General features: G+C 39.9%; 1 protein-coding gene across 4 annotated transcripts in view; it reads left to right on the top strand.

The window, feature by feature from the left end:
• smad10a (SMAD family member 10a) overlaps positions 1–12,530 on the top strand; it is a 33,130-nt gene that overhangs the window by 6,759 nt on the left and 13,841 nt on the right. For 2 of the 4 annotated variants that reach the window (XM_076106057.1, XM_076106052.1), the window contains 5 exons: positions 1,305–1,545; positions 7,746–7,920; positions 8,086–8,109; positions 10,490–10,702; positions 11,598–11,855. In XM_076106057.1, coding sequence (XP_075962172.1) covers positions 1,305–1,545; positions 7,746–7,920; positions 8,086–8,109; positions 10,490–10,702; positions 11,598–11,855 — 911 coding nt within the window. Of the gene's footprint in view, positions 1–1,301; positions 1,546–7,745; positions 7,921–8,085; positions 8,110–10,489; positions 10,703–11,597; positions 11,856–12,530 lie in introns of all 4 variants that reach the window. The other 2 variants (XM_076106053.1, XM_076106054.1) reach the window with 2 other exon arrangements.

Raw genomic sequence — 12,530 nt, 5'->3', positions numbered from 1 at the left:
ACCAACGTCAGAAAAGATCTCCGCCTGATTCATGAACGCCTGAAAATGGGTTCTTACACAGCCGAAGTGTTCTCAGCTGTGCTCCCCCGAATGAGGATTCTTAAATTGAACGCGCGTTCTCCTGCACCTGGATTTGCATACAGAAACTCCCCGCCAACTCCTTATAAGGGCATGCAACTGAAGAGACGTGTGCACAATCGACAGACTCCACAGGCAACTTCAGACTGATTAAAATCATGTCAAAGCGGAAAGTCCTGTCCGGATCTAGTCCTATAGTGTTTTTCTCTGTACATTGTAATCCTAGTTTGACTTGATTATAGTGAATGCATTGGGTGCCTTCCATTTCAGCCCATCATACAATATTTATCATTCGATAATTAAGATGTACTTGAAATGTGTTCTTTTATTTTTGTTATTCATGTTTTGTTTTTTTCCCATTGAATCGTATATTTAACACTGAACTAGTTCATCTTTATCTCAGTGATAGTGTCCAAATTAGCATAAAATATCACTGGTATGTAAAAACTACACGGACAACAAAATAGATGTAAATGTTGATCAACATCTTATTCCCTTCTGCTCATAATAAAACAAGTAAACAACTCAACAGTTGACACTGTCCGGTCCATTCTCCATCCATTGTGTGCGGCCCCTTTAAGAATTAGGATTTGGGAGTGACGCGGATATGAAAGCTAGTTTATCCGTCTTTCCTTTACAAGCATAAAAATTATTTCTCTCTTTATTTGAGAAAAGTTCATATTTGTGTTGTCAAATTTCACTATGACCCTGAAATTCTGACTCTTGTGTTATCATATACTGAATGCAAGCAAAACTACAGAGCAAAATCACACTCTTTCTGATTGAACCAATCTATGAACTGTCTGAAACAATGGATTTTCGCGGCCCCAAATAGGCCCCCAAAAAAATTGCCGCTCCCCTTGGGGCTAAGCCCCCCCTTTCTTTGAATCCTAGAAACGCCCCTGGTCTGGACAGTCTTTTTCTCTCAATGCCTCAATAGGTAGATCTTGCCTGTCACCAAGGCAGAGGTCGGGGATCTTGGGTTTAAAAAGGTTGGTGACCACTGCTCTATAGGAACCACAAGTAATCCTGAATTTAGGGAGAATTTACTGTGGGCTCCTCAAAATATGATGGTGCCTGACCATTTAGGGTTTTGTAGGTGGAAAGGTGGATTTAAATTTTTTTTTCTTGATTTACAGAGAGCCAGTGCAGAGACGCTAATATGGGATTAATATGACCTCTTTTCTAAACATAACAAACCCTCCTTCTGTGTCTTGTGGCAGCAGCATCATGTCAGTGAACCCTCCAAGCAGTAATGACGCCTGCCTCAGCATCGTCCACAGCCTCATGTGCCACCGGCAGGGCGGAGAGAACGAGGGCTTTGCTAAGCGGGCCATTGAGAGCCTGGTGAAGAAGCTGAAGGAGAAGAAAGACGAGCTGGACTCGCTCATCACCGCCATCACCACCAATGGTGTCCATCCCAGCAAGTGTGTCACCATCCAGAGGACACTGGACGGACGGCTGCAGGTCAGTGCACCTCTAACAGTCCACTTAACTTTCACTGCACTTGCACAACTTCTAGGTCCACCTTCTTATCACATCTGTGCATTGGCACGAGGATTTCTCTTTAATGTCTCTTAAATATTGAATATATCCCTTGCTTTCAGATTTTACAGTTAGGAATTTATCTCACGGTTTGATTTGTATTGTTATGATCACTTTTCCATTCAAATTTAATATTCAGAATCAATGCACAATGAATTCAAACATCTAAAGTGTCTTTTTTACATGAATTCAGTCTGATCTTAATACATCTTGCGTGTTTCATATATTCTGAATATTAATTAAATAAAATAGAAACCTAGGGAGGGGTGGCGCTGTGTGGTAGGGAAGAGTTACTGAATGGCTGGGTAATTACTGCAGAAGTGGTGAGGAAGACAGCTAGGAAGGTACTTGGTGTGTCATCTGGACAGAGAAAGGAAGACAAGGAGACTTGATGATGGAATGTGGAAGTACAGGAAAGTACTGAGGAAGAGGTTGGCAAAGAAAAGTGGGATAGTCAGAGACATGAAAAAAGTAGATAGAAGCTCAAGGAGATGCGGCTTAAGGTGAAGAGAGAGGGTGTGAAGGCTAAGGAGAGTTGTATGAGAGGTGTGGACACTAAGGAAGGAGGAAAGGACTTGTACCGGTTGGCTAGACAGAGGGACCAATCTGGGAAGGATGTGCAGCAGGTTTGGTCAATTAAGGATAGAGATGGAAATGGGCTGACAAGTGAGGGGAGGGTTTTTGAAAGATGGTAAGAATACTTTGAGGGGCTGGTGAATGAAGAAAATGAGAGAGAGAAGGTTGGATGATGTGGGGATTGTGAATCAGAAATGCAATGAATAGCAAGGATGAAGTGAGGAGAGCTATAGAGAAGCTAAAAAAAGAGGATGAAGAGTGAAAAGGTTGGTCCAGATGACATTCCTCCTCCATGGAGATGTTTTGGAGCAATGGCAGTGTATCAAACATTCACGCTCACTTTAGAGTCATCAATTAACCTAAGCTGCATGTCTTCGGACTGTGGGAGGAACCCGGAGAAAACCCACGCTGACACAGGGAGAACATGCAAGCTCCAGAAAGAAGTGGAGTTTGGCAACAAAAATATCAACAACCTGTTACTATGAGAACAGGACTCAGAACAAAATAACATTCAAACTCATGTTGAGCTGTGGGATGTCTTGCTATGGGATCAAACCCAGGCCCTCTTTCTGTGAGGCGACTGTGCTAGCCACCACACAACCGTGCAGCCCAGAGAGTAAAAGTAGTGTATTGCGCACTTTTATTTTAAAAGTACTGCTATATGAACAAAGGGGCAATAACATTTGGTTCACGAGATGCAGGTAGCATGTTTTATACTTAATGTGAATATAATTCATACTTTGTTGGCATCTTATTCTGAAAACCGGATGTTCGTCTGAAGAAACCGGATATTGTCTCACGTTAATCTTTCCGCTAACTTTCAAAGTCCTTCGCTCGCTCCCGATCTGTGCCGTTTAAATGCGTTTACCGTGAATTTCAGCATATAGGTGCACTAACATGTAAGTGTCTGCTGAGTTGACCACGGAGATCTGAGTGTCTGCTGACTTTACCGCAGCGATGTCCAGTAGTCTCCAGGGACAGCAACAGCTGGTGCAGCTTCTCTCTTTATTTCTGCCCCCCCCCTCGACCAGAAGCGGAAGTCGCCTTTTCTCTACGGCAACCCTGAAGGGACATCATATCTCCAATACAAAACCATAAACATGAGACAGTCTGTTACAATAATAATAAATTAAAAATACTTACCTGTTTTTTTTGTTGTTGTTTTTTAATTATTATTATTATTATTATTTTTTTCCCCATCTTAAAAAAGGCTCAAGGACACACACACACACACACACACGTTCGCACACACACGTTCACACACACACACACACACACACACAACTGACTATAGGATGTTTGCTCGCTTTTATCCCACTGTTCTTGTCATCCTCTTGTTGTTATGTATATGTATTGTCTCTTGTCTTTCAATAAAAAATGTAAAAATAAATTATAATAAATTAAAGAAATGCGTTAACACGCGATAAAATAATTGTCGGCGTTAATTGATGAATGCGTTAACGCGAAATTAACGCGTTAACTTGCCCAGCACTAGAATTAATATTAAAGGACAGAGATGGACAAAGATAAGGAGATGGCTGTAGCAGACACTACAGTCCAGTCCCTGATTGGTAATATTCAACTTGTAAAGGCATTACAGGATTAATAGCACAGTTAATAGCACATGGATTAGAAAAAGATGATTTTTTGCAGTTGAGGGATTATTTTATATAGGAATTACAAACCTCAAAAACCTTAAATGGACTGCTGTTTGTAATGATGCAGACATACAAGGTAATATCGGGGAGATTCAAAATGTGAGAGACTCTACTGCGTCCTCTGCTTTGTACACTGGGGCTAGATGGGAGGGGAACTGGACATTACAACAGAAGAATGGCTCAGCATTTGTGAAGCACAACACAAATCCTATGACATGGAGGGAGAACGATGGAACCTAAAATCAAGAGTAAACCACCTGGTTCCCAACAGTCATGCTCGCAGTAATGTGGCAATAGAGAGGCAAACCCCACGCACTTTTTGTGAATGTCATACATTACTGTAATTTAGGGAAAATGTGCATGTTACAACTAAAGGTATTCTGGTATATGCGATGCAAAGTTATGTCCCTCGGAAATATAAATGATTATGTCACGTATAATGATAGATATTGAAACAAGATATTATTGATAACAATACATTGGTATACGACTGAATATATAGAGCAATGGTCTGAAAATATTTTCATAGATTTATACTATTGAATAATAACATTTCAACTTGGAGTGAGAGAAAATGTTTTTGTTCGTAAATGACACAGTGGAAGAGTCTGATACATTTCTAGTGAGATGAATTTGTTTACGTCCTCTGATATGGACAATTTGAACCAAAACTGTTTTGCCTCTGTTTTTTTTATTTTTTATTTGTTTTTTATCTCTATCTTTCTGTTTGTTAGTTAACATACACAAGACTTTCAATTGTGTGTACAAACATAAACCCAATAAATGTTAGGCTAAAAAAAGCCAAATCTGTCTCTTCCAACACGTGACAGATGCTCAGTGCTTCAGCGAAGGGAAGTTACAACATACATTTTCTAATTTATTACACTTAATTTATTCGGTGACAATACTACAGTGGTTGGATTAGTAACAAGATCAATAAATATAGGAGGGAGGTGTCTAAGCCTGTGAGCTGATGCAAAGACCATTTACCCTTCAGCTTAACATGGGAACAGCTAAAGGGATGATAAGAGAGTTCAGGAGAGTGAAACTGCCAGGAAAGCAGTTGGAAAAATTTGTTTTTCAATTTCGTGGCACTTTAATCTCTGAAAACCTTCAATGGGACAGTAACTTTCACAGAATCTTAAAGTTGGCCCATCAGATATTGTGTTGTTTGGGGATACTAAAAACAAAGTGCGTTTCACGAAAGGCTATGGTCCATTGTTACACAAAGATTGTCTCCATTTGTCAGTCCACAAACCTGCATCCGTCTCCCTCCCACCTGTGCTTCACACACCAATATTCAAGTAGCCCTCATATAGAGAAAACAGCAGAGTGGTTTTATTAACAGTGACATGATCAGTGTGATGGACAGCATACGAAGTCCTTCTGTCATTCAGGGAGCAGTCAGAGACAATCACAATTGTCTTTAACAGTTATATTGATGTAGACAAATAATTCAAAAAAGAATACAGCGGCAGAACTTTATGAAAGCTTTTCCTAAAAAAATATTATTTTGGAGAATTTATCCTTTTAAAGATGCTGTTGGGCCCATATGAATGTTTTGTTTATGTCTATTGAAGATATCTGACCTTTGCCACTTATGACAAGGCTAGTGAGCCAAAAGTACAATGACGATGGTATCACATGGAATCGTCGCCAGTTATAAATGGCTGAGTTTGACTCGGGTAACGTTACCAATCCCAAGTGCTCAGCGACACTGGTGTCTGACTGATCTCTATCAGGCTACAGAATATGTGAATATTTACCGTGGCAACAAGGGAGAAGTGATGTGAGCACATCGTAGCTATTTCTGCTTAATTTATCCAAACAAAGATAACCCATAACATTTTATTTCGCCATATTTAAACAAAAAAGACAACACCTACCGACAGCCATGGTCCTTACAAGCTCAGCAAATGTGTTGTCCCGGGTTCGATTGTCAAAGGAGAAAAATACCAGCTTCAAGCTCTGAGAAACTACGTTAGCTCTGAGAAACTACGTTAGCATTAGTGACTGTTGCATCCAGTTAACGTACCTAAAGTTATAGTTCCCTCAATGTAACGTTGTAAGTTATAATGAAGATGAGCGTCAGAAGATATTTGGAACTATGAGTAGGAATACGTGGGTATACCCTGCAGTAACGTTACACCACCCCTTCAGTGACAAGCTAAACGTACCTTAAACGAGCCATATCCCCATGATTACTGTTAATTACGTTATATGAATCTGGAAACTCCATGCGTCCATGAAATGTGCTGGTTGTGCAATGAACTTGTCAAGTAATGAGCCATTGTTCTCGGTTTATCTCTGTTATTAAGTAACTGGGCCGAACATTGTTCTGGCAAAATGACGAGAAGAGACGGCGAATTGAAGTGGCAACCCAGCGGGAAGTGTTTTAATAAGCACACGCCAACATACAACGAGTTAAGCAAATCCAAACAAATCTGATGTATTACTTTTCACAGATTACTTTTATAGTCAAACTTCACCTCCCTTTTAAGTCAGTTTTGTTAGGTTTTTAAGAACAAAGGATGAAGGAGCCTGCAGGCCGCAGGTACTCTTCTGCTGCGAGCTTCTTACTGCGCACGCGCATCAGAAGAATGAGCTGGATCCGGTCCAAAATTAAAACAATATTTAATGTACTACACAAAGTTCACTTACAAACTGAATTAACTATCAATAGTAATGTTCTCGAGAGCAGAGACCACATACACGCATCTCCTCACAGTCCGGCGCAGCCAGTTAGCTGAAAATGAGAGCTGCAGAGATCTGAGGTAAACTCCCTAAAACATTCTCTTTTGTATCCCCTGAGAGTCGGAAAGTGTCCGATACTGTCATAAAACATGTGAATGACCCTCCGTGGCGATTAGTGATTGGCTTCATTTGAATTCTGTCCCCTCCCATTATCGATCCCTTAGCAAAACATCTTGGCTCCTCGCAAAACATCTTGAACTCCTCCTCTCTGTCCTGCTGGTCAGTTTGGCATTTGACCGTCCCACTGGCCCCATCCTCCATCGATGAGGTCGCCTCCATTTGCTGCTGCATGTCTGTGAAACCTCACTCAGAATCCCTATCTGACCCTTAAGTCTTACAGTGTTTTAATACCTACAGTGACTATACTTCTATAATCTAATACATTCAATGAGTTAATATACTGTAACATATAATATCCTCTATAAGTGAGAATATTTGTAAACATAATACATTCCATATGGAAACATATTGTGACTAACATATTTATTATTGTGACACTTCTACTCACCACTAGGGGTGTTATTAAATCCTACTAATAATGCATTTAATACTGAAATTCTCCACAGTTTCCACCAATCAAACCAGCGGGTTGAACCACAAACAAAACACATCTTCTGGTCTCTTCACTATGTCATGCTCTCCTGTCCTCGTTTGGGTCAAGATAACCTTTTGGCGGAACACAACCTTTTCGCAGAACACACAATTCGTGTACGGGAAATGTTTGGACACACATTGGAGTGATAGATTACAATTTGTCTGGCGTGCCTTAATCTCTTCCGAAGAATGTTTTTATGAACCAAATGTGTTCAGTTCAATCCTAAATTATATGATGATTTTCTTCAACAACATGGGGTAAGCTAACATAAAACATTTGCACTCTCTCCAACTCTCTATTCACTTCTTGAACCTTCGGCAAACCTGCCAATAGCATATTTAAAGATACAATCTACTGCTGGATAATAGGAAAAACATCAAGTTTTGAAGGCTGGCATAGGGATCACTGTGTGGCCCAATCATAGTGTAACATATGGAGTGCTGAGAACACACATGGATCTTGGATATAGTAGCTATAAAAATAATTAGATTCAGTGAGCATGACACAAAGACTATAATGATGCTGTGCTCTCTCCTCAGGTGGCAGGGAGGAAAGGTTTTCCTCATGTCATTTATGCACGGCTGTGGCGCTGGCCTGACCTCCACAAAAATGAACTCAAGCATGTCAAGTTCTGCCAATACGCCTTTGACCTGAAGTACGACAATGTATGTGTCAACCCCTACCATTATGAGAGGGTGGTGTCACCAGGCATCGGTAGGTCAGCTTCATACTTCACGCGTTTCAGTTTCATTTTAATCACTGATAAATATTTGTAAATGTAGTTCGACAAACTTTTGAAATCTTTGCTGCTGATGCTTCATTTTCTGTGTGATGTGGTTAGTCAAGTGTTGATCTCATATTCTTCTTGTCTTCTCTCAGTTGGTCTCAGCCTTCAAAATACAGGTGAGTTCCATTCTACTGCACCACATCATGATTAAAGGATTCCTTGTTTACTATGTGATCAAACCGTGGGACATGTTGACTTCCCTGTACAGCAGTTACGCCATGAACTGTATGAATCCGACTGTTTGAATGCTGTCATAGCATTTGTCACAGTTAGGCTGTTTTCTCGTGATCAAAGGCAAAGTTTAGATGCTGTCATTGCTATTAAGAGCTATCACACCCGATGTATGATTGAAATCCTGTCCTAGAGAACATGGTTAAAGGAGCAAGTAGCACGTTTAACCATGTCTTATAGTATAGTTTCTAAACACTACAAAATGCTTCTGTCACACATGCACCTCGTTACATAAATGTGACGGCCTCGTATGTGAATAAGCATTGGAGTCAAGTCTAAGCTGAATGCTGTCATAACTTGGGATGTTAATAATGAACTGTTTAGCCGTTAACCAACAATATGAATTTTGACTGAATAATGCTATCAGTTAAACAGTTAAAAGAAATATCAAATATAAGAAACTGTCTGTCGCCACGTTGATCTACACATAGACACTTTCACACAGCTAACAGCGCGGCCCATTATTCTTAAACAGCTAAGCGATAGTCACATGTGTCTCGGCCAATAACTTTGTTGTTTTTACTACCTTTCTATTTTTTAAATTTAAATGTTTGCATTTACAAATAAGGTGTCACCACTCCAGGAAAGAAAAGACATTACAAAAAACAGCAAAAACACAAATTCAGAGGTTTTAAATCTCTGGTGGATTCAGAGATCTCCAAAAGGAGCGCCCAGGTCTCACAAAGCTGAGCTTTGTGTTTGTGTTAAATGCAGTGACTTGTTCCATTGAGAGGTGTTCTGTCAACAAATCAAGCCATTGTGACGTTAATTTGAGTCTGTATTTCCAGTTGAGCAATATTGTCCTTTTTTGCAATGGTAAAGGTGGTAAGTATGACTTTGTTGTATTTGTGTAGGTGACTGGTGTAATGTCTCCGAAGAGGCAGTGACACAGGAGGGACCCAGGGCTTGTGAGATGATAGTTAATATGTTGTTCCAGAAGTTTTGTGTTTGCCAATTACAGTGCCTTCTGTGTTGAGTTCTGTGTGTTCTGTGTATGATATGTGTAGGTTCTCATACAGAACGAGCTGTCATTTGGTTAATGAGCAAGCTATTATGTGTGGTATCAGTTCTTTTGTCTGCTTGTGTTTTTGAGTTGTGGATATTGTTGAAAATGTTCTTAAGTGAAATCAGACTCCTGGGTTCATTCATGGAGCGTTAATACGTGGATGTTTTCCTAAGTGAGTCATTGCTTTGTTTTCCCATGACTTAAAGGAGAAGGTGCGTTGCTTCATTACAAAGTCTGGGTTGTTCCAAATCGGGGTGAATTTACATGGTGGTTGTATGTGATTGGTGATCTTATTGGTTTTCAAACCAAGCTTCCAAAGTCGTGGCAATGACTATTCTTGTAGCAGTTATGTTTTTTTTATTATCGCTGAGAGAAATGGTAAATCTTTGATGGAGAGATTGTTGCGTTCAGAGCATTTGAGAGAATGCATTTCATGACTTATTGTAATTGATTTGCTAAGTAATAACGGAGAAAATGTGCTGTTTGTTTTTCTGCAGTGGTGGGCCGTCAGGGCCTGCAAGGCCTTCTCTGCTGGCCCTGACAGAATCACAAAGTTATAGCTATTTTATCATTTAATCATTTTTCATAAATATTCTACATGTATTCTAATTATTTCCCCCATTATCTTATTTTCTCATTGCACAGCTACTGTCTTCCTCAGTTGCTCTGCTTCCAGTGCAGCTTGTTTTAAGTAGAGCTTTTATCCAATCAGATCTCACCTCTGTGTCTCTAGGTAAGAAGAGAGGCCCGAGGCCTGCAGACTCTCACCTGCAGCCAGTGCAGTTTAAGTGAATGGGGACGATATTGTTGATTGTCATAGTGTTCAACCAATCAGATCTTTAGTTTGACATGTTGTTTCACCACTGACAACGCTGCACTGTTCTGGAGTTGATATTCATCAGTGAACACATGAAGCAGGTTCTCTTTATAGTAACATCATGTTTTTATATCAGCTGAATAAACCAGTTTAAAGTGCTGATATTTTTCTGCTATATTTGTGTGTAAAGAAAAAGAAAAAGTAACAGTTTGAACCTTGTACTGAGTTTGTGCTGAAAAAATGGATACCATGCATGTGGGTGAGAGCATTTTAAAATGTGCTAAACATAGACACAATGGCAGATATAACGACTTGACTTAATTACTAGAAATGGCCTTTTTCATTTTCCTTTTTCAGGTGGAATGTTAATTACCTAAGCACCGATGATATTTTATGATTGACGTTCAGGGACATGGCCTAATAAAGCTCTGTCTCACTGCAGCAGCACCAGGCAGCCTGATCAAAGAGGAATACATCCATGACTGTATACAGATGGACCTCCCACCAGGCATGCCTCTGTCTGACCACCAAGCGGCCATGAAGCTTCCTCCTCCAGACCTCTATGGCCAGCCCTTGCATCCCCCGCAGCTGTCCTCTGAACCTCATGGACCCCCCCCTGTCACCAGATACACCAACCTGCCTGTCTCACCTAAAGGTCAGCCCTTCATTATCTGATATCTGTATTCAGTGTGAATGGTTTACTAAGGATTATCTTATTTTATTATTTTGGGCAGGCAGCAGATAAATAGCTGGGAGGAGCTGCTCACACATTCATATATACAGTACAGTAGGAAACCACTTATAGTGATCACGTCTGTCCGACTCAAATTGATCACTGTAAGTGGATGATTATTATAACCAAATTGTTTTTCCATTTCTTAATTTATCATGCAGATTAACATCCTTTTGACATTTGTATATTTACATTTATAAAAAGCAATGAAATGGACAATTTAGCGATTTTCTGAATTGTATTGAGTGTTTCAAAATACAGTACAGCTGTTTCCAAATGACTGCACTGTTACTTACCAATGGCCCAAAAACGAGCCAGCTGTCTGAGAAGTAACACATGTTTAAAGGTGAACATCTGTTCCACTGGGCACTTCGGCATGGCCGTGAATGAGCTGAAGGAGAAGGCAGGAAGGGCTTTTAATGACATCAAAAGAAACATTCAGATTGCAGAATGCCGTAGTGATGTGGTGAGAAAAAAACAATCTGCCATATTAACTGCAAACTATGTTGACTGTTATCATACCGTAAGAGATGATACAAGCCCTGCAGTAAATGTTTCTGATGGATTACATCTGTAAGAGTGTGTGTTTAAAGTGTGTTTGTCATCTTATTATCTATTTACTTTTATTGTGTAAAAATGAATTATTCAACAATATGTCATTTTGGGTTTTGCAATAATCTAACCTGAACATTCATGCCAATAGAGCTTAGTTGAAATTAATTGAATTGAAAGAGAGAGAGAGAGAGAGAGACGGAGAGAGAGTGGGAAAGAGAGATATAGGACATAGGTCTGACTCGTTCCTCTGTCCTCCCTCCAGGCTCTGGCTCCGGCTCCATGCTACCGCTGCAGGGAGGACACGGTGACGGCCGTCTCCAAACCGCTTCCCCACAGGCTCAAGTCATGACCTCGGCACCACGACCCCAGACCCCAACCCAGGCCCCTCCTCAGCAACAGGCTGCCCAGCAACCCTCACAGCCCCCCCACCCACAACAACCCTCCCTACCTCCCTCTCACGCGCATGGACAGAACGGTTACAGCAGCAATAAACACTCTCAGAGCCAGGCTGCCTTCCACAGTGAGTTCTCACATACACAAATACAGACATATATACATGGATATTCTTTAACACCAATATTTTGTTTTGCTTTCCAGGGGAAACATAATCAATTGCCTAATAATGTAGAATAATGTTATTTATTTATCTATTTATTTCGATGTAACAAATACGTATAAAACTAAAACAAAGAAACAAAAAGAATGTACAGAATACACATAGCAAACTCCTTATATAGAAACATTATCATAAACAATATAAATAAATGTCAAAGTTGGAAGAAGAACACACTTATATGATCCTAACAATGAACTTAGTATTTATCATATATGCAACTCATAATTATTAGGAATCTATAAGTATATTATATTATGTTATCTATTATGATCAGCCCAAACATCCTCCCGTTGTCAATCAGATATCACTTCAACAATTGCCTCACGTTCACCCTTCCAACCCTTCCTCATCCCTACACATCTTAGAGAATGATAACTTCAGATAACAACAAAATCATTTATAATGAAAATGATAGATAACACATATAAGTATAAACATTTTTAATCAGACTGAAATCAACACAGTGAAACAGTGTCAAATAGAAGTGATCATAATATTATGATGAATCTTCATGAAAGCAGCCGTTTCTTGCAGAGCTGCAGCAAGTATATGTATTTATTTCTCCTACACTGGGGAAAT

This window comes from Anarhichas minor, unplaced genomic scaffold (genome assembly GCF_050575085.1).
Source record: "Anarhichas minor isolate MPS153535 unplaced genomic scaffold, ASM5057508v1 ptg000033l, whole genome shotgun sequence".
Lineage (NCBI taxonomy): Eukaryota > Metazoa > Chordata > Actinopteri > Perciformes > Anarhichadidae > Anarhichas > Anarhichas minor.
The sequence above is the reverse complement of the archived record's forward strand: the minus strand, read 5'-3'. Positions and strand labels throughout refer to the sequence as shown.